The sequence below is a fragment of the Lactuca sativa genome, chromosome 8, assembly GCF_002870075.4.
Source record: "Lactuca sativa cultivar Salinas chromosome 8, Lsat_Salinas_v11, whole genome shotgun sequence".
NCBI classification, from domain to species: Eukaryota; Viridiplantae; Streptophyta; class Magnoliopsida; order Asterales; family Asteraceae; genus Lactuca; species Lactuca sativa.
Genome location: NC_056630.2, coordinates 249653436 through 249676700, shown reverse-complemented (window position 1 = coordinate 249676700; position 23265 = coordinate 249653436). Strand labels below are relative to the sequence as shown.

At 33.6% G+C, this 23265-nt stretch overlaps 2 protein-coding genes across 2 annotated transcripts in view; both read left to right on the top strand.

Moving 5' to 3' along the window:
- Nucleotides 1–17000: 17000 nt before the first annotated feature.
- Nucleotides 17001–20339, top strand: LOC111893261 (receptor-like protein EIX2). The gene has a single exon (XM_023889324.1). It carries the CDS (start codon nt 17001–17003, stop codon nt 20337–20339), a length of 3339 nt encoding a protein of 1112 aa, XP_023745092.1.
- Nucleotides 20340–20744: 405 nt separating this feature from the next.
- LOC111893260 (receptor-like protein EIX1) overlaps nt 20745–23265 on the top strand; it is a 37284-nt gene continuing 34763 nt past the window's right edge. Inside the window, exons 1-4 of the mRNA XM_042897406.1 lie at nt 20745–20749; nt 20925–21050; nt 21217–21298; nt 21392–21463. Of these exons, the coding sequence (XP_042753340.1) occupies nt 20745–20749; nt 20925–21050; nt 21217–21298; nt 21392–21463 (285 nt within the window). The remainder of the gene's footprint in view (nt 20750–20924; nt 21051–21216; nt 21299–21391; nt 21464–23265) is intronic.

Genomic DNA, 23265 nt, shown 5'->3' with positions numbered 1-23265 from the left:
GGGGCACCTATCCTGAGTGTTGCACCATCAATTCAAACATCCGTACCCATTTCATTACCTGTTACAACTTTATCTACCACTTCCTCAATTTTTGATCATGCTCTTCAAAACCCATTCACCACACTTTTCCCTTCTCAATCACCTGAAAATCCTCAACCTTCGCAACCATTATCCGATACAGAAGTCGAAGGAGGTGCCTTTGGTGGGATACTTGATGATATTCCTTTTGATTCAGATGAAGAAGATATTCCTGATCATATGCTGATGACAGGAAAACAGTTTAAAATACTGAATCAAAAGTTAAAGACCATTATTCAATCACAAGCTGATTCTGGTCGAATGTCTTCAATATCTGCCATGGAGGTTGATATCATGATCAAAGGAGCAGAGAAAAGAATCATGGAAAAAATTGCTCAATCCGATAAAAACAATGAGCTCCGAATTACGTCACAAGGAAGTAATTTTACTTCTTTTGTTCAAGATCTTCGAGCAGCTACAAAAGAACGTCATGTTCTTTTTGTATAAGATGTTAAGAAGGTTCGTGAGGACGTCAACTTCAAAATTCAGGAGTTGAAGTCTGAACTAGCGAAGGATATTCAGAATGTCCACATGAAACAAGAAGAAGTTCAATAGCAAATTGTGGACATTTCTTCTCAGCTTCAAAAGCTCAATAATATTCCCGTTCTTGTCGATCATAAAGCAGAAATAATGATGAAATTTGATCAGCTCATCCAGTTAGTCACTGATCTTAAAACAGCTCTTTCGCATTCTTCATCCTCTCAAATCCTAACTCCTGAATTCTTGTCTCTAAAGATTAATACTTTAGAACAAGCTATTCACAAAGCTCTTACTCCACTCACAAATTTTACTTCTTTACTACCGAAGAGTGCTCCGCCTGTTTCCACAGGGGTGCAAGGGGGAGAAGAAGGTCGAAGTAAAGAAGAGGATGCGAAAACTGTTGGAAAGGTGATATCAACTCAGCTTGTTGCTACTCTTCCAATTCCTTCAAAACCGATTTCTGCAACAACAATTACTAGAAGAACAATTACCAAAGGTACTGTTATTGGAAGAAATGAAGGAGCTTCAAGCTCAATACCTCAAAAGGATGTTGTAGGAAGAGGAAAAGGAATATTATATGAAAAATCAAAAGAAGAGTTGAAAGCTGAGGCTGAGGCTGAGATGGAGAGAATGAGGCAAGTTCAGAGTATTATGAGGCAACGGGCAAGTGATCCTCCCTCCATGAACAAAGGAGATCCTGCAAAACTTTACTCTTACGAAACTATAGAGTCAAAAGTTGTGTGTAGGGAGATGTATGAGTTCGAGAAGAAGCCAAAGAGAAGTTATGATATTGTGAACTCAGATCATTGCCAATTGGACTTCCCAATAAATGAAATGTTGTTCATCAATGCACAATACAAGATCAGTGAGAAATTTGATAATCCGAATGATTATACTCAAATGAAAATCAGATTTCATGCTGTCTTGGGGAAGAATCCAGATGAAGTTTGGTCTTTAATGAAGATCAAAAAGGTGGTGACAATAAAGAAGGATATTCTGTTTGAAGATATGCTACAGAATTTTAGATATTTTGTTATCAGAGCTGACAACAAACAATATGACTTCACAGTTGCTGACTTTCCTTTGATGAACTGCAATGACTTAATTCAAGTAGCACTGATCTTGAAGCATATGGAAGAAAACAATCTTAAAGGCTCTGATACAGATGTGTTCAAAGCAGGCTTCGCACATGTGAAGACTTTCATAGACAATTATTTCGATTGTCTAGCCCTTACAGATGATGAATTAGCACATGTTGTGGGAAGGGAAGTGAAAGTTCCATGGGAGGAGACTTTGACACAATCTGCTTTGTCAAAGTATGGTGTTGGTGAAATCTGCCTAAAACCTTTTGGAATGGTGTTTTCTGGCAGAGACACAAAAGGCAACCCGAAGAAATTTTTGTTCAAAGTCTCAGAGATTGAAAGATATAATTCTTCGCAATATACGCACTTCATTGTACGTATGAACAATTGCAAGAAGAATAACGAAGGAGACAAGAAAGATTTGAAGAAGGTGATCTCCTGGTATGGAGAAGTGCGAAAAACAATTCACTCTGGAATTCAAAAGCTTGTGAGTTGAATTGTATCGACTGTTTACAAAGGGGGAGAATGTTGATGTATATTGTAAAAGTCGAATAGAGTGTTTTGTATAGTTTCGCATTTTATGTTATTTTACTAAGTCATCTTTTGTGCGAAGTTAAAATGTATAGACTTAGTATATTTTTTGTTTGTTCCCTATAAATAGGGACTTAGGCTAGAAGTAGAGGAACGATGCTAGAACTCACTTCTGCTTAATTTTGTAATCAGTCTTAATCAATATGAGATCTGATTAATATTTACTCTCTGTGTTCTTCATCTTAAATCGTTCAAATCTATCTTTTCTTTTCTAAATTCTCGATAACAATTCTCATCAGAGGTATTCCAGAAATTTTCCCTTGAATGTTGATGTGATTAACTATTTTTCCAAATTTTTAAGCCTTCATAACAATATAAATTTGTGAAAAATATTATCCAGATTATAAAAATTCCCAAACTTTTTATAATATCGTCATCAAACATACTTGAGCTGGAAAAAATATAAAAATGGGTTTCTAAATAGTTTAACCCGATTTTATGATTTTTTTACATTTATTCTAACAAAAATAGAAATAAATAGAATATAGTTTCCAAAATCGCCCAAACTTTTTGTAACACTGTTATTATACATATAGCAGCTGTAAAAAATATAAAATATATTTTTCAATTAGTTTTGCTATTTTTCTCTGTTTTATTCTCTTGAATAATCATTAATTCGTGAATAATTATGAAATAATTAAATTAAATTACCAAAAATTTTCTAAAGTTCATTTATAGTATACATAATCTGGGAAAAATACCAATAGTGATTTTTATATAATGTAATCTGATTTTGTGGATTTATGTGCGTTTAATCTTATAAAATAGAAGAAAAATAGAATACAGAAGATACAAATCATCCAAATTTTTATTTAGTATCCTAATATATTATAAGATCTTCTGGTAAATTTTCATGAATTTTGGATGAGTAGAACTATTTTTTCCATTATTAGTCCTTTATAAATACAAAAATCGGGGAAAAATATGTATGCATTATGAAAAATTCTGAATTTTTTTTTCTAAGTTCTACACATGCGTTAGGATCTGTGAAAGATATTATATAGCCTTTTCACATACCCTAAATTGGTTTTATGATTTATTTTGATTAAACAAAAAGAAAATTCGAAACCATACCAAATAGTTACCAAAATTGATGAAACTTGCTGAGATGTCATCATTTACTTTAGGGGTCATTCAAGAATTTACCTAGGATATATAGACCTCAGAAAATATTTTAGATGAATTATTGCCCTGTTTTCTGGCAATAATAATAATAATTCGAGAAAAATGAATTATTTTCTGAAAATTTGTAGAACTTCTCATTTTGTTGGCGGAATTCTGGGAAAAATCAGATTTGATCAAGAAAGAAGTTTTAAACATTTATTTTGGAATAAATCATTCATGAACATATTTGAAAGCTTTTAACAACAAACTTTGATCATCAAGCATCTAAGCTTGAAGATCATCACATGCATGTTGTTTTGAAGGCCATTCATGAGTTTGAAATGGTCTAAAATCATCTTGGAAAGACAACTTAAGGTGCATGTTGTGATTTTCCACCAAAACTTATAGAAAAATGAATTTCCATGATTTTGACTTAGATTTAGGTCATGGGACTTCACCATCTACAACATGCATGTTCTTTTTGGGTGAAATCCTACCACCATCATCATCAAAACCATGAGAGTGTGTGTGTATGTTTATGTGTTCATGATCTTTTATTAGAATGGAATAGAAGATGGAGAAAATCCAAGAAAACATGTAAAACTTGAAGGAAGATGAAGGAAAATTGTGTTAAACCTTAATAAACACTACTAGATGATGAAGATATGAGTATCTTGAGTGTTCTTGGACTTATTTGTTGGAGAAATTTAGTGAGTTAGGGCAAGGGTGAGAGAAAATGTGGTGGGGGAACTCAAGAGTGAGAGAGAGAAGTGAAGAAGATGGAGTGTGGGGAAGAGAGAAATCATTCAAACTTTGGGGAAATAGAGTGTTAGGGAGGATGGACGACTTTATGAGGGAGGAGAGAGGATATTTAATTTTCCTTCCATTAATTTTATAAACTTCTCAATTCTTTTATAAAAATTCCTCCAAATTTTATAAAATGTGTATTTTAAGTAAGATTAGTTAATAACTCTTGAGTTTTTAGCTTGTGAAATAAGGTTAAATATCAATGACCTAAATTTTATTTTTCTTGAAACAGTTTCATAAGTTTAATTATTATAAGATAATATTATAAGGTTCATAATTATTTTTATAGAGTTTTTAAGGTTAAAGTTTATAAATTTGAGATTTTTATGGCTTTTAGGGTTTTTCGGATTTTGCTAAACTTTAGATATCAAGATAGATTGAATTTTGGAGGCATCAAATTATTTTTGAGTCTTATAACTCTTTTATAGTTATAAATAATGTTTGTAATTCCTTTTTGTCGGTTTATTGGCATTTATATGTAGTGGTTCTGAGATTCAAGTGAACTTGAAGAACCAAGTATACTAGTCATAGTTTCAATTGTGAGTTAAGTTCCACGAGACTCCGACCTAATTTCTACTACTAGGTCAAGTGCATAATGCATGTGTATGCTTCATGAAAAGGTGTTCGAGTCAAAGAGTGACCCGAATATGGATATTCACTACAGTTAAGTAGTTATAGAGTTCACATATCAATGTGAAATCTAAGTATACTATCCATTGATTCTAATTGTGTCAAATTTTATAGTAGGTTATAACTTAGTTTCTAGTTACTAAGTCTAGTATGTGTCATGCCTACATGTGCACTAAGTCTAGTCAAATTTAGAACTGACTCGAATTTTGACGGTTGTCACAATTACTGATGATGCAAGCAACATTTGTAGTGACTTTGATGTAATATTTCAAATGTTTCTAGTGACTCTAAGGCTCATAATTAGGATTCCTCTTTCCTATATCAGGTCAAAAAAATTGTAACTTATTAAAATGATGAAAAGAATACAATGTTTAAGCATATGCGTCTTGATCTTTCAAATTCTAATCAAGAAGTTAAAAATATTAAAAATAATCTTTAAAAAACGTTCTCTTGAATAATGAGAAGTTTCTCTCCCTGATGAGCTCTAAATTTCAAGATGTCTCTCTCACAAATTAGGAACTCATCAGTGAGATAGACTATGCTCTGCGTATTGCTCAAAAATATATCAAAGTATTACAAACAACTAGGCTCATTCTCATTTTAAGACATCCAAAATTATTCATGATTAAATTCCTAATAAGTGTGAGAAAATAATTGGAGGAAATTTTGAAGAAGCTACAGATATTTTTAAACAAGTTGAAACTGAACCAAGCTTTCCAATAAAAACTGAGCTTCTTTATGAGTATAAAACTAAATTTGTAAGTAGTGGATTTATAAATAGTCAAGACATAATAGACAAACATTATGTCACAAATCATGATAGACTTACTTCGCGTATTTCTCCTTTAACTGCTTTTGACCAGTCTGTAAAACCCCGTGATTTTGAGTATGAGAGTCCTAACACTACTACTTTAATCAAATTTCCTATTTCAAATGGTGAAATTCATGTTGTCAAAGATATCCTATGTGAGATTCCCGAATGCATAAGTGATGATGACACTAATCTCAGTTCAACATCTTTTGAAACTCATGAATCAAAATGTTATTCATCAGGATGTCATATTACTGAAACTGTGTCCTGTAGTACAAATAATTCACATGTCACGAGGACTAAAGAAAGTGTTTTCAAATTAAATGAATGCGTCGTAACTCCCTAGAAACCAAAATTTTTGAAGAACCATAAGCCATGTTTTCAAAAGAAAAATAATTATGGAACAAGAAAGTGCAATAAATGTGGTGATCCCTCTCATAAAGTGGGAGATTATACATTTGAGGAAATCACAAAAAGAGCTTACAACATTTTGATTTGTAGTAATAAATGGATTAAAAAGGAAAATTCTCTAAATCGTCTTCCTATTGAGTGCTATGACATCTTAAGTTCTAATAAATCTTAAATTGTCCAACCCATTCCAAAATGGATTTAAAAAGTGTTCTAATTGTTTCTAAGTTATGTAGGATCAAGAGCATATTTGGCAGCTTCACAGTGGATGTTCTCGGTATATGCCAACATTTAAGTCTGTCTTGGAGGATTATGTTAAGAAAGATAATTTATGTGCATTTTATGCACTAGTTTTAAATTTATAGTTCCTAGTCTATCACATCTTAACCAACACCTTATAGATAGTAAACCTAATCGAGTATAGCATAGTATGATCAGAAAGGGTGTTGAACTCAACGGGAAAGATTGTGAATTAACATTAGAACTTTTTATTATAGGTTATACTAAATAAATGAAAGCACTAAAAGGCGGATTTTAATATAAAACCTCAAGAAAATAAATAGCTAAACTAACTAGAATAACTGACTGAAAACGAATCACTTCATGTACTTTGGTTTAGATTGGGTTACATCTTAAATCATGTTTACTTACCATATGCAATGGTTATTTATTCGTGATTCATTGATTCCTAAATTGATTTGTGTATTTGGTCCATACACGAAAAATAATGACTCTAAAGACTTTTAATTACATAGTCATTACATTAATTATACCTAAATTCATTGTTCAGTTCGTATCATGCATGATTCGATTTTTATTAATCCTAAAGGTTATTATAATTAAATTATGCTAAGAATGGCCATCAAAACATGCATAGACATTAAAGTTCACAACTTTATTAAACTAACCCTAGGTTTTGATCCAACACTAGTCACATTTATTTTACGGTAATTAAACAACTATGATTCAAGAAAATATAATTTGAATAGTCTTCTAATCACAGAGACTCAACAAAGCAATAGGCAACAAAGTATCTAACCTTAACAAATGTGGATATTCAATCAAACTTGACACAATAAATTAAATAAGAATAAATTATCCAAATAGCAATTTAATACAAAATCCTAATGATTCATCTAAGTTACCCACAAAGCAAAAGCTTTTAAAACCATAATTCAAAAGGTAAAGACACAGATATAAACAACTTGTTATATCCCGATTTTCAATCCAAGTTTTCCATTTTTATTAATTCAATATAATAGAATATAATTATATTGTATGGAAACATGTTTCAAATACGCATGTGTACATTTGAACCTTGCCCTTCTCACGAATCAATGAATCACTTGAAAAACATTTATAATCAATTGGGTAAGCACGAAGCTTAGTGTGTTCCCCAAAATACCATATACCACAACACATATACATACATACAAACAATGGCTCACGATCTTCCAATAATATGTGAATCTTAGACTTATGGCCCATCCATTTCGTCTTCAACATGATCTATGGGTACTTACACACTTCATGTCATTTCGTCAACACATGCCTATGTGTACTTACGACCTACATTCCATTTTGTCAACACAGGTCTATGTGTACTTACGGCCTACATGGCATTTCGTCAACATGGGTCTATGTGTACTTATGACCTACATGTCATTTCATCAACACGGGTCTATGTGAACTTACGACATACATGCAATTACATCAACACGAGACTATGTGTACTTATGACCTACATGTCATTTCATCAACACCTGGGCCTATAGGCCCTCGAACTCTTTGTCGTTCTGCCATCATCCCCTAACTAAATCTAATATCACAATAATTATGCACATAGAGACTACACATTAGACTCTACTAGTAAAGGCACATTTATACTTTATACTCTACCAGGTTCAAGTACATTTACACTTAAGCACGTAGAGATTGTAATATCAGCTCTACTCTACTAGCTCTCTATCCTAATATACATGGATATATATTGTAATACATAATATATGGAGATAACTCAGATAGACAATTACTCAAACGATTGACATGTATAAGGGTGATCCCACTAGCGATCCAAATAGCGGGGAACGCGTCTAACAAGTATTATCCCTTAATAGTATAACTTATTAATCCCTATGGCTATCTGGTAATGAAAGCTAGATTTTTCACTAATCCTAATGAATACCAAGAGTTCTATCAAATAAGTAAAAATGAATTAAATTGGCAAACTAAAATAAGTAAAAAGGCTATCACAATCACTTGTCTTTGTTAGAATCATGTTACAATTTTTGGTTAAATCCCTTACATGTAAGAAGTGGTTTGTGAAAATAAAACATTCGGGACCCGTCAGGATATTTCTTTCATTCTCTTTACACCATTAACTCATAAGTAGAATAAGAATGACCCACCTAGTCAAAAGTATTAAGAGGTCGGTCTTTTGCCTAACCACCGCGATATGTCGCACTATACTATGCCTCATGGACCAAGTCGGATAGATCACCAAAGTAGTAGACTAAAGAAGTCATGAATTCATTAATTACTTGCAATCTCGTAACACATGCAAAAAAGAAAAACCAATCAATACGTATGATCACGAATTTCTGCACATCACACCAACAAAAACCTTCCCAATAAAAGATATGTTATCAAAATAAAGATAATAATAAAAAATAAAATAAAATAATTAAAAACAATAATGAATAATATGACAAAGTAAATTAATTGAAAATTGTTCCGCAGAAAATGCACAAAAAACTTGATGTGTATTTTATGCATTAGTTTTACATTTATAACTCATAGTCTATCCAATCTAAATCAATACCTTACAGGAAGTGAAGCTGAGCGAGTATAGTATATTTTGATAAGCAAGGGTTTCGAACTCAAGAGGAATGGTAGTGAATTAATATTAGAATTTTTATTATAGGTTATACTAAATAAATGAAAGGAATAAAGGGGTGGTATTAAAAAATGTAACATCCATCTAGGTATGAATCAACTTTTATGTATAAATCTTAATTTGGGTGGCCACCAAGTGCTGGAGCATCACCACAACGTGGCGGAGCATTTTAGACCGCGAGACTTAAATGACCCATCACGACATGGAAAGTGTTTTTGTGAAAATCCTAATTTCGGGATTTAGACCATATATAAAGAATATTAAGGCTAGGGTTCTAGCCTCCATTTTCCTCCTAATCTCAGAAACCCTAGCCCTAGCTCCCATTGAAATTGTAAGCTCATTCTTGGTGCCTTTTTGTGATTTTTGAAGGAGAAAGAAGCTCTTGGTGTGGTGTTACTTGGAGAACATCATTTCTCCAGCTAGCATATCCCTCAGAAGTTGGTGAGTGTCCATGATTCAAACTTTTTCTTATCATGTTGCTAGATCTTTGGGTGTTGGCGCCTTTTTACATGTTTTGATGGATATAAGTAATGGGATCTCATAAATTTTGCAACTTTATGAATCTCCCGATCAAGTAGAGCATTGAGTGTCTTAGATCTGCATTATAATCGAATTTTGATGTCATGCATGGGGGGTTTTGGACTAAAAACCCTATTTTTCACCAAAAATGGAAAATGCATGCATTGGACATGAAAGTCCATAAAGCCACGATTTTTAAGGTCCCTTAGGTGCATGAAATCCTTCTGGAAATTTTGGAGGTGCAAATCTAAGGATTGGGTACTTAATAAGGGTCTTGTTGCCTTATGTTACCATTAGAAGTTATGGTTGAGGCTTTAGCTTATGAAGGGTTTTGACAGATAAAGTCGGAAACTTTATCCATAAATACCATGAGAAGAACCAGATCTGAGCTTTAGGAGCTCAGATAGTTTAAAGAAGCAAATTAATGGTTTAAGTTGTCCAGACACATCACGACAGCATGGTAACTTGGTCAAGACCCGCCTATTGTGTCGGTTTGTGGCCACGGTGTAGTCAAGAAGGCCACGATGTGACGACTAGCTATGTTGACTTTGACTAAGTTTGACGTAAGGGTATGTTGGGTATTTGAGTTGGGGACTGAGATTTGGTCTCTGTTTGTTGTAAAGGTGGTCGGTAAAGTTTATATTCAGAGCAACATGTTTATTAGCTATATTTTCAAAATGAGAGGTGAGTTTTCTTCACTGTACTCGTGGGTTAAAGGCACCAATATCGACCCACTAGATTATGTATCCTGATATATAGGATGTTGTTATATTGTAGTGATATGTTAGATACATATCTTGGTAAATAGGATGTTGCTATGCGGTAGTGAACTTTAGATCTGCATGTTTGTCTGTTCACTGATTATATGTTTATCTGTTAGTAGATGTATATTAATTGTATTGCTTTGTGCTATCAGTCAACAGATCAGGGCATTCCAACCGAAAAGTTGTGGATCGGGGTTAATCCAACCACGAGGTTGTGGACCCATTATGTATTGGTAATCCAACCGAAAGGTTGTGAACATGATATATGTCTACTTATATGTTTGTGTGGTGGTACTTTGGGGGAACTCACTAAGTGTTGGCTTACAGTTTCAGTTTAGGTACTTCAGATGACTGTGGCAAGGTGAATGCATGATCGTGCACATCCTCATATTTATGTTTTTTGGATTTTGGAGCATTTGATTATTGAATAACAATTTTAAAACAATGGTTTTGTAAACATTTATGGATATTGGGGTGTCTTTTTGAAAAGTTTAAAATTACTATGATTTTTTGGATGCTACAAGTTTGTATCAGAGCCTTGGTTTTAGAGAATTGGAGGAGCATTCGTGTGAATCCAGAATCAAACTAAGGAATTGTAAAAGATTTTCAAAACGATTTTCAAAAAAATAAATTGTTTTGAAAGTAACCAAGAAGGATGTGATATGTACGATCAGCCGGAGCAAGAAAATATACCTTAAGTTACCACCTTGTTATTTGTTATGTTATGATAGTACTGCATGGTAGTGATAGGTAAGGAATGTTCAAAAATTGCATGATAGAATTGTTTGATATATAATGCCTGATAGCCTAGGAAGATTTATTGTATGTTAAATGAAATTGACAAAATTACTGTAATTGCTTAGTGTATGCATCATAGTTGTACATAACTAAGATTCTATAGCCTGAGAATGTTTGATTTAGCCTTATTTTATGTTCTTGTCTGATGATGGGTTTAGGGTAGGTTCAAGTATTCGACTGTTTATAGGATCCGAGTATGATTAGCATGCACGAGTGGCTATAGGGTTGGTGGAAGTTTCTTGAGTGAGTATGTGTAGGTAGGATGACTGTTAAGGAATGATTAGCTACTCTCGAGATAGCAAGGATAGGATGTATGCATATCCTAGTGATGAATTTTTTGTTGGGTAGTTTGTTATGATACTTCGAATATATACAGATAGGTTTGGAAAGTAGTATGGGGCCCGTACTACTGGAAGCATCAGATTTGTATGCGTAACAAGGAAGTCAGAAACCCTGAGGGTTTAACCTCTCTTTGATGATTGTATAATATGAATGGTGGCATTCTCTGATGTATCTATTGGTTTCTTTTCAGTATGGTGTTCACGCGAGGATCTGGATCTAGATCTAGAGCGAGTGGCCAAGATAGGTCGTGGTTGTATGAGGATCAGATTCGTGAGATGATTGTTGCTGAGGTGGCTACTCCTATCCGGAGTTCTATCCCATAGTTGTTTGGGTCTATGAATATCACCATGATTGTAGAGTTCGAAGTCTGTTGTGAGGTGTGGAAATGTAGTTAGGCCTGATTAGATTCAAAGTCAGTGTTTTGTATTTTGAATATATGTATTACATAAGGCATTTTTTAGAGTTTGAAGCTATAATGTCTAGTCCTTACGTTTTTTCTACGTGTCTGTATGACCTTATAAATAGGGGTAGGTATAAGGGTGAATGAAACTTTTGTATTCTTATGAGAAAGAGAGCACTTTACTCTTTCAGAACTCTTATACTCTTACATATATAATCAAAGAGCCAAACATATCTTATTTACATCCTTGTTTTTAATTCATTCTGTACTTTGATTTTGTTCTTAACAGTTGATTTATATGAACTACATTCGGTATTAGAGCATGATTCTTTTAGTTTTTTTCTAGTTTTCTCGTATTTTCAAAAGTTTTGAATCGCTATTTTTGATTCATAAGTATTCCGCACTTTTGATTTAGAAAACCGGAACTAAGCAACTGATTTCATTCGACTCTACGTTTTGTTTGACAAATCGCGTGTTCTTTGTTCTTTTTCTTATAGAATCATCAGTTAGATTTCATTTTATGAAGCTTTTCATCATTTCAGTCTGTACAACAATGGAAAACTTTAACATGAATAATATGATTGGTTTCTCTTATCTTCTCAGTTCTTCTATCAAATTTCTGATGCTAATTCCTGAATATTACGAGCAATGGGTGGATAGAATGGAAGATTATCTCAATGGGATTGATGACGATCTATGGCTCTATATTACGAGTGGATACTACCTTCCAGGAAGGCTACAACAAGTTGGAACAGCTGGTTCCTCTGCTGATGTTGCGTTGCAAGCTGACAAACAAAAGGCAAATGACAAGAAATGTTTGCGTGAACTTTGCGGTACTCCTCGACCAGTGGTTTACAATATTGTTTGTGGTTGCAAGACGACAAAAAAGATTTGGGACACTTTGAAAGAAAAGTATCAGGGAAGTGAAAAGTCAAGAAAAAGCTCAGTGAAACAGTCTTTACTCGAATTAGGAGAATGAGACCATCAAACCCTATTACGATTGTCTAAACGAGTTGATCTTCAAATGCAATCAATATGGAGTCTCACGTTCTACTCTCGAGTACAATCTCACTTTCTTACTGGGACTTCGAAAGTAATGGAGAAATATTAGCTTAATGATCAAGACCCAACAAAGCTTCGATAACTACTCATTGGGAGATCTCTATAATGTTCTAAAAGCTCATGAGAGTGAGATCAACGAATTAGCTGAAGAGGGGAAAATGAATCTGGGAGGCTCTCTTGGCTTGATTTCAAAGGTGTCTATAAAAGAAGTTGAGATTGAAGTAGATGAGAAGGTTGATTCTGATGACGAAGGTTTTCTTGTAAATTCAAAAGATGAGGCTGTGGTGTATTATTCCAACAACAAAGCAAAGAAGTTTTTTAAGAAGCCTTTTAATCCAAATTTCAAAGGAAACAATGAATCTAATGTAAATCCGTCTTCTGGGAAAGGAGTGAGAGAGGATTCGAAGGTTGAGAAGAAGGAGAGTAAGGCTATTACTGAGAAGGCATAAAAGAAACTAAAAGGAGATTCTAGTTTCGAATGCAATTACTGCAATGGTAGGAACCATCTGGCGGTTGATTGCATGTTGAGGAAAAGAGAGGAGAAGAAAAAAAGATTGAAGGATGCCTACTATGTCGAAAGGTTGGAGGAAGTAAGAGCTAGGATGAAGGAAATGTCACTTATTGCGATGAGAAGTGGTGATGGTGATGGAACCTATCAAATTTGGTCGTCTGGTTCCAATGACGAGGAAATGAGGAACCCCACACACAGTGCAATGTATGCGAGGTTTGAAGAAGGAAGTTCTGATGAGGAGAAGGTAACAGGAGAACGCTTCGTGTCGACTGGAGCAGAAAAATCTCCAATGACTTCGAAGGTACGTTCTCTTCTCGAATCCTTTGATATTCCTTTTAATTCTTATAATACTGTTTTATCTAACTTTGATGATACTTTATCTTATGTTAATGACATGCTTGTTTTTGTTAGTAGCGAAGCTGAAAAAACAAAATCATTGTTGATAGAAACACAGAAACGTTTGGAGACAAACAAGAGTAAAGTAGATTATCTAGAATTGCAATTGAAAAAAATTACTCTAGATGGGGATGATGCTAGAGCAGACAATTATGTGTTAATGAAACAACATAATATTTACTCCAATAGTGCAAAACGATTGTATGATAAACTAACAGATCTTCATCATTCCTCTGATATTAGTAAAGAACAACATAGGAAACTATTGCCCTTCATGGTATTCGAAAGGGAGAATATATTCGACTTCCTATGATTATGAGAAAAAGATCTCTGAAATTGATAAAGTTCCATTTGATTCTTATGCATACGAAATTGTTAAAATAGATGATTGTTTGGATGCTAATGATTTGGTAAATATTGTGAATGAGACCTTGAATAAGACTGAACAAATCAAAATTTTGGAAAAGACTGAGAATTCTACATTTGACTCGCTACAAATTTTGCTGATATCGAAGATGATTCTAACAATATCAGTGAGATTAAGGAAGAGGAAACTGTTGACTGTTCTCAGTTATCTGTCATTAATGTCACTTCGATAGCCAAGGGTAAAGAAATTTGTAATGATTCTTTGGAAAAGGTTATCACTGATCGACCCTCTATATCGAAAGTTCATGATTATGATCATGTGGAAGTCAAATACTATGACAATGATAGTGATGAGGACGAAACAACTATTCCCTGAGTTCTAACTTTTTTGAGCCATTTGAATTTGTCACACAACAATTTGTGGGGAGGAGTTCCAACAAGAAATCAGTTTGAGACACTTATTGATCCATCAATATACGTTGGGAAAAAGATCTATGTTGACCTCCATTGCCAAAGAATTGCTCAAATCATGAATACCTAACAAGAATGCCCAACAAACAATATAAAGTAGATGATGAGCTGATGAAGATATGGTTGTTTTATTTGGACATAATGGATGGTTTTGCAACAGGGTTTTGGGGTGTTATACGGATATTGTTATTCAAGAAACATTGGAGACATAAACTTTCATATTTGCTAAGGAAACTGTAGATAAGATATACGTTGCAGTTGTGGTAACAGTTACCAAGATGAACAGACACAGAGAAGACAGACACAGAGAAGACAGGTAGATCCTCTAGAATGCAAGTAATTTTCAAATATATATCATTAAGGGTTTACCAATACACTGATAGTCATGTTTACTTTACATATATAAAGATACTAGCATCCTACTTTCCAATATGAAATTAACCAACATTTCCAACTTGTCAAGTATCTTTGTTTACATGCATTTTTTTTTAACATTCAACACTTTGACAAATCATTCTCAGATTATGTACATGTCCATTTTCCTTGACCTTTACCCTAACATGATATTGTATCTATTTATTGACAAATTTTTTCTCAATTTGCAATTAACCTTCCATAAAATAACATTTCACCAATTCAAGCTTTATCTACATTTCACACATTATTATTTTTTTTTTATCATATATTCTTCTATTTCACACATAATTACACACCAAAAAAATACATTTATATCATCCTTTCAAAAATATAAGCATTAATTTTATATCATGTCATTGTTGGACTTGGACCTCAAACATGAATATTAAACTTGAAAAATCCTATAATTCGGCAACCACAAGTACCCGATTCTTTGTTGTTTATATATGGATTACATGGTGTACACAAGAGAAGCGTGTGTGTGTGATCCCCTACCGATTGCTACCCCTTAGCTAGTAACAAAGAAAAAAATTTTATTTTTATTTTATTTTTTCTCCCCCTATTATCATGTAATAAATATATCATTTTCACAACTTTCATTTCGGATCCGAACCAACTCAATCCTCTTTTTATGATATAATTTATAGGACATTTACACCTAAATAATTTTTACTTTTAAGTTAGTATGAATCTCCAAATTTAATGTAATGATTACAAATATATCAAAATATTTATAAAGTCATCATAATTTTTTTTATCATAGTAACCCAACATCACTTTTTCTCCCTTTAAACATAACTCACTTCTATTTGCTTGACCAATTTTTGAGGACGTTACACATGAATGGTCCAGATGAAGAAATAGTTTCAGACATGAAAATTATAGGTTCTCACATCATATAAAAAAGACCAAATTTGTAATTAATCCTAGATTTTACTAAATGGATTAATTACAAAATAAAATAAAATAAAAACAGAGAAACCGAATATTGCATGTAATGTATGGAACCTATGTATTAAAAGATAACGATAAAACATATACTTCAACTATGGGGCCTACTTTGGTGACTTCAAAGTCATCTTGTGAGGTCTACCATGAAACTAAATAGACCTCTTGTTATGTATTATTGCACATTTATAATTACACATAGTATCAAAGTTATATATAATTCATAACTATCATCTACAAAAATTTGTAAACCATCTTTGATTTCTTAAAAATATAAATGATTGTTTATCACATACTTTGATCTACTAATTCATATTTCGGTAAAGACTTGTGGTCAACTAATTACATATGCTACATCTTGATCAAGAGAAAAATGAAAAATATCTCAGGACCAAAATAATACAGTTTTGTGAAAATAAATTGTCTATAGACCTCCAAGTCTTCCATGACGTGTGGGGGCTACTTATGTGAGGTCTACCATGAAACTATTACATCATTATGTATCATTTGCCTCTGAACAAATTCACTTGTAATCTTGACGATTTTATTTATTTATATATTTATATATTTATTTATTTTTTGTTTCAACTTGCATATAGTAAAATGATAATATAGTTTTTTTTAACTGATGTGATTTTAGAGATTGTAAATATTAGCTTGACACTTTGGGCAAGTTTTACAGTTAGACCGGAAATAAAATCTAACCTATTTCCAGGTAATTGTGATGGAATTGTCACCTAGAATGCAACTTTGATGAATTTTTATAAAAGCACACTTTTATTATTATAAAAGATGTGATGAATTATTGAATTCAAAATTATAGGAATTATATTTTACTAGGCTCAACATATCAAACCTGCTAAGTCAAGCAATGACTAAAATTTATTGTATTGTAAATTATTAAACAATAAAACTAATATAATAATTTATAGTTATGTTTACATGTTTGCGGATACAGATTGTCCATTGACTTCCTAGTCTTCCATGATAACAAGTTGTTCTTTATTTATGGCTTTATAAATAAAATAGATTCTTGATCATAAGAACACATGAGTTCTTGATAACTACTTATCTTTCCCTTCAATTTTTTTTCTGAATAAAAGTGACTTGGGGTTAATAATGGGGAATCATAGGGGTTCGGGGATCCATCTCATTTTCGTAAGTGTTTTCTTGGTTGCAAACATTTGTTCTTGTTTGGGTGTTGAAAATACTAGTATGGTTTGCCTTGAGCAAGAACGACTTGCTCTTCTCAAGTTCAAACAGAGTGTCATAGATTCTTATGGAATGTTGTCATCATGGGTTGGCACTGATTGTTGCATGTGGGAAAGAGTCCATTGTGACAGTGTCACTGGAAACATTAGAAGCCTCAATCTCAGAGGAAGCATCATGGGAATTTACTACTCCTTAGTTGGTGATGGGGTGAGCTTTTCTTTGGCAGAGTTGAGGCATCTCAGTTACTTGGACTTGAGTTGGAATCATTTCGGAGGAAGCCAAATCCCTGACTTCATTGGATCCTTCAAACAGCTGAGCTACCTCAATCTCTCTGATGCTGGTTTTCAAGGTATTATTCCTCATCACATTGGAAATCTTTCTAATTTAAAGGTTCTTGATCTCAGTTCAAATTATGAGCTGAAGGCAGATGATATGACATGGACTTTTCGCCTTTCGTCACTCGAGCATCTCGACTTGAGTAATGTGAATCTTGCGGGAGCACAAAACAGGGACATGTCACTTTACATGATTCCTTTGTTAAAAGAGTTGAGTTTGTCAGATTGTGGACTCTCCAATGCTGATCTTGCTCCTTTTCTTAATTCGAGCAGGATACTTTCCAACATCAAGCACTTGGATCTTAGCAGAAATTCTTTCAAAGGTCCATTCCCAGAATTTCTTCTAAACACGGAATCCTTAGTATTCCTGGATCTTGGATTCAATTCTTTCGATGGTCCACTCCCAGGCTTTTTGCAAAACTTGACATCCCTTTCATTCCTGGATCTTTCAGGCTTTGATCTTAGTTTGACATGGAACTTTGCAAACTTGCTAAACATGTTCCCTTCGTTAACAGAGCTGCATTTGTCAGCGTGTAGGCTACATAAAAGACTTCTATCTCCCCCTCAACTTAATTTCAGTACCCTTTCTAATATCCAACGCCTGGATCTTAGTGTAAATTCATTTGGAGGCATATTTCCATCTTATTTAACAAACATGAGTTCCCTAAGAGTCCTTGACCTTTCAGAAAATAGGCTGAATTCATCAGTTCCTATTATGCCTAACCTTGTGGAGCTTGATCTTTCTACTAACGAGTTTAAGCAGTTGGAGCATGTTGGAATCTGGAGACAGTGTCACCTGAAAAAGTTGAGTGTGTCAGACAATTATTTTGTTATAGAAATAAGTGGCGAACCAAAAAATGTATCGGAATGCTCTGAATATGCTTTGGAAAGCTTGGAAATAAGGCGGGGTTTAAATGGTACAATTCCAGAAGCACTTGGAAGACTAGCTAATTTAAGAGAGATAGATCTATCGAGCAACGGATTGACAGGTCCAATCCCCAAATCTTTAAGAAGATTAAGATTTTTAGAAGTACTATATATGTCAAGAAGCCACTTGACTGGCCCCATTCCAGCCTTCCTTGGGAATCTTAACACACTCGACCTTTCTTTTAATCAACTGAATGGTTTGATTCCAGAATCCTTTGGAAAACTAACAGATTTAATGCTTTTGTCTTTGAGATCCAATCAGTTAACAGGCTCCATCCCAACATCTCTAGGAGGACTTGTTTCACTACAAGTTCTTGATGTGTCTTCAAATATGCTAAATGGGACTATTCCGGTTTCAATTGGGCAACTTGCTAAACTCCATAACCTAGATTTGTCAAACAATTCCTTAGAAGGAGTAGTTTTTGAATCCCATTTTGCCAATCTTTCAATGTTGAAGTACTTGGATACTTCTTCTAACACTAGATTAACATTCAATGTTTCACATGAGTGGTTGCCTCCTTTCGAGTTGAAGACTCTTAACCTCCGTTCTTGCAATATCGCAAATGGATTTCCACAATGGCTTCGATACCAAAGGAAACTTGAAACATTAGCATTGTCTAATGCTACAATTTCGGGACCTCTGCCCACATGGTTACTGAAGATGCCAATCATTCCTTTCTTTGATCTTTCTCACAACAAACTCAACGGATCTTTGACAAACCTTCCCAACGGACGAAATGATAGTGTAAATAACCTTTTCATTGGGTGGATTCCAAGATCACTACTCCTGGAAAACAACCTTTTCACTGGGTCGATTCCAAGGTCATTATGCAGAAGGACAGATCTGAAATATCTTGACCTTTCCAGAAATAGGTTAACCGGGAACATTCCCAAGTGCCTTGGGAATCTTCAAGAGTTGCATACCATGATATTTAGTTCAAATCGGCTTTCTGGTGTCATTCCGAGTTCCTTAGCTCTTTGTTCATCATTATACCGGTTAAAATTGAATGACAATAACTTCATTGCTGAACCTCCTTTAGAATTGAGGAATTTACGAAATCTAGAAGTCTTAGATTTGGGTGATAATCAATTCTGCGGAAACATACCCGAATGGGTTGGAGAAAGCCTTACATATTTGATGGTTTTAAGGTTACATAAAAATAACTTCACTGGTCGAATTCCTCGATCTTTGTGCAAATCTTCAAATCTTCATATTTTGGATGTTGCATACAACAACTTGATGGGAAACATACCTGATTGTCTAGGAGAGTTGACTGCCATGCTATCATTTACTTTCCCAGACTATCGGCGTCCTGAAGATAATGTGATTCAGGTCATGAATGGTGTTGTTCTTGAGTATACAAGGACTTGGGATCTAGTTCTTAACATGGACCTTTCAAGCAATAAACTTGTTGGAGAAATACCAGTCCAGCTAACTGAACTAGTTATGTTGCTGGGTCTCAACTTGTCGAATAATAACCTGATTGGTAATATTCCTGACAGCATCGGAAACATGACCAAGTTACTTTCTCTCGATTTATCCAGAAACGAGTTGACCGGGATGATCCCTCCAAGCATGGCAGCTTTGAATTTTTTGAGTCATTTGAATTTGTCAAACAACAACTTGTGGGGAATAATTCCAACAGGAAATCAGTTGCAGACCCTGGATGATCCATCAATATATGCTGGGAACAAAGACCTATGTGGGCCTCCATTGCCCAGGAATTGCTCCAATCATGAAGGCCCAACAACAATAAGCAAGAAGAAAAACGAAGCCGCTGATGAGCGGGCGAAGGAAAGGTTCTTTTATGTGGATGTAATGAGTGGTTTTGCAACAGGGTTTTGGGGTATTATTGGATTTTTGTTGTTCAAGAAGCAGTGGCGACAGAAGGTTTTTATGCTTGCTGAGGAGACCATGGACAAGATATACATTGCAGTGGTGGTACGAGTTGCCAAGATGAAGAGAGGAAGAGAAGACGAATAGATCCTCCCGAATGCAAGTAGTTCTTGAATATATACTATAAATGATTATTTGCTTTCTTATACTGTTATTGTGTTTGTATATACTACTATTTGGATCTTTTATTTGTATCATACTAGAAATGTGGGTGTTATTTAAAGGCGTGTCAATTTTAAAACTTTTGTGGGATTTGGTGTTGATAAAAATATCAAATTGTTAGATTAACTTTTATATATATATATATATATATATATATATATATATATATATATATATATATATATATATATATATATATATATATATATATATATATATATATATATATATATATATATATATATATGCAAGACATTTTGTTAAATATTACTGTGCTTTCTTGCTCTCAACCTGCTGCTGATGATCTTGCTCCTACCTGACGAAGTAATAATGAGGTAATTGACTCATGATCTATCTCTTCATTTGTACATTCTCTAGTTTTTCATGTAATTGACGAAGTTGGATGAAATTTTGGATGGAGTTGTTACATTAGATTAGGTTAGGTCTTGGCCAATGTTTTTTGTTATGCTGATGTGAAAGAATGATCATATTGTACATTTTTGCTGTCAGTTTTGGTGTTTTGTTATTTGTTGCACATATTTTCTGTTTCTGTGTGTGTGATTTGAGTCAGGGATTTTTCAAGATTAAAATGGATAGGAGGGAGTTTTTGAGTGAGCATTTCTTACGAGAGAAGAGGTAACTGCTGAACAACATCCAAATACATAAGTCAAATCACTGTCAGTAGCCAACAAGCAGCACGAAGTGAATAATTCAACGGAGCATGTAACAGATTTGTTGATTATCCAAGAAGCAGACAAATTAATTTTTTTTGATAAGCCATTACATATACAACCAAAAAAAGACAAAGAACAATCAAATTACAAGATTCCCTTTCTTCCCACCACATGCAGTACTCCCCTGCAGTGGCCAATCCAGAAAAAATGGTAAGTGGGGTCCATTATATAATCATATTATTGAAAAGATTAAAAAAAAAACTAAAAATTTGTATTTGTAAAAAATTGTTTGCAAAATCACAGATGGAGCATGTTGATGCCTTTGTTTATTATAATAACATCATATACAGGCATTTAATTTGGTTTTTCATATATGTAAACCTTGAATAAGATCACATGAGTAGTAAAGGTGAATTTTTTTTTAATTGTAATTGCTACTCGGGCTTTTTCTCACAGAAAATAGATGATAGGAAGTTTTGTTAAGTTTTAGAATAGAAGAAACAAAGAAACAAAGTTCTATATGTTTAAAGGGTGCCAGCAAAAAAACAAATGGGGATCTGTAAAAAGACACCAACAGTTACCAAGAAATGATTTTTTTTATCAAAAATATATTAGTTGGAAATTACAAATTTACAATCAAGTGGGGTCCATGCACCCCACTTCTAATACTCTACATCCCCCACTGCTCCCTGCCTTATTGTACTTCAACCACTTGTGTTCCTTCTATTCGTTTCAAGTTTGTACGTACATGCATGCGTCGTGACCGACTTTTTGAATTTGGAGCATGTAACAAATTTGTTGTTTTTTGACACCCAATAACCTTTCACCATAGCATCCATTTCCAAAAGCTGCTTTCTCTCTTTTCTTTTTGGGCTCCCAATCTCCCATCATTAAATATGTGAAGGCTAGGAGGAAGTAATATGGTTGCACATGATGATTTTCCCACATCGTTCTTCCATTTATTTGTTTAACTTTAAAGGAATATATGTCTTTCCATATTTGCAACCCCTAAGTGGGATGAACCCAAGTTTCCAGTAAACCAATATCCTCCTTGTTTTTCGTATCCCATATTACAAAAATCAATGTTTACAAGGATGCATGAGTTCCTAAACAAATATCCTCCTTGTTTTTCGTATCCCATATTACAAAAAGGAATGTTTACAAGGATGCATGAGTTCCTACCTTTTTAAATGAACATATATGTTCAACCATGTTTGCCACACACTATTTGATACTTACCATCATAAAAAACTACACAATATCTACCGACATTAGTCTTCACTTTTTCCCAGAAGTTTGTAGGCATAGGACCTAAAGGTCCAAATGTTTTCTCTGTTTAACTCTCGGTTACTCTCGGTTTCATTGGGTACTCCCTTCCAAGCACCGAGCATGTGATAGCTAGGTTGTCTCATGCATCTGGAAGGAGTGCTAACACTCTTAGCACTCTCTTAGCACTCTGCCACATCATTTTTTGGTTGTCATGTCATTTTTGTCACATTTTTCTTATCATTTGATAGGAAGTGGTAGCAACTAGCACTCCTTAATTTTTTTTTTTTTATTTTCTTTTTCAAACTTAAATAAATTATATTTTTTAATACACAAACATTTCTTATCAAAATAAATTATATTTTTTTAAAACACAAACAATTAATATTAAATAAATTATATTTTTTAAAACAAAAATATTTTATATTAAATTAAAAAAGTTACAAAAAATTAAATTTAAAATAACTAAAAAAACGACTTAATAATTCAAACCACGACTTAATACTTAGGAACATGACTTAATACCTAAAAATACAACTTAATACATAAACACACTTCATAACTAAAGCACACATTCATTAAAAAAAAAAAAAAAAAAAGCACACTTCATAACTAGAAGCAATAGGTCTTCCTTCGAAAACTGACATTTCAATTCATCTTCCGGTGGCATATTAAGATCAAGATTGTCAATTGTCTAAAGATGATCGGTCAAATTTCAGCAAAGATCGGCATAGATTATTGCATTGTTGACTATCATCATTCTCTACATCCATTCTTGACCACCATATTCAAGTGGTTGTGTCTCGGGGATGATTTCATTCTCGTCGTACACATATATCGCGTGTCCACATGTTCTGGTATCATATTTTGCAATATGATACACGTACACATCACCTCTATCATAATAAAAA

What these genes read in the sequence shown, in the direction of transcription:
- LOC111893261 (XM_023889324.1), top strand. Translation starts at nt 17,001, where the DNA reads ATGGGGAATCATAGGGGTTCGGGGATCCATCTCATTTTCGTAAGTGTT.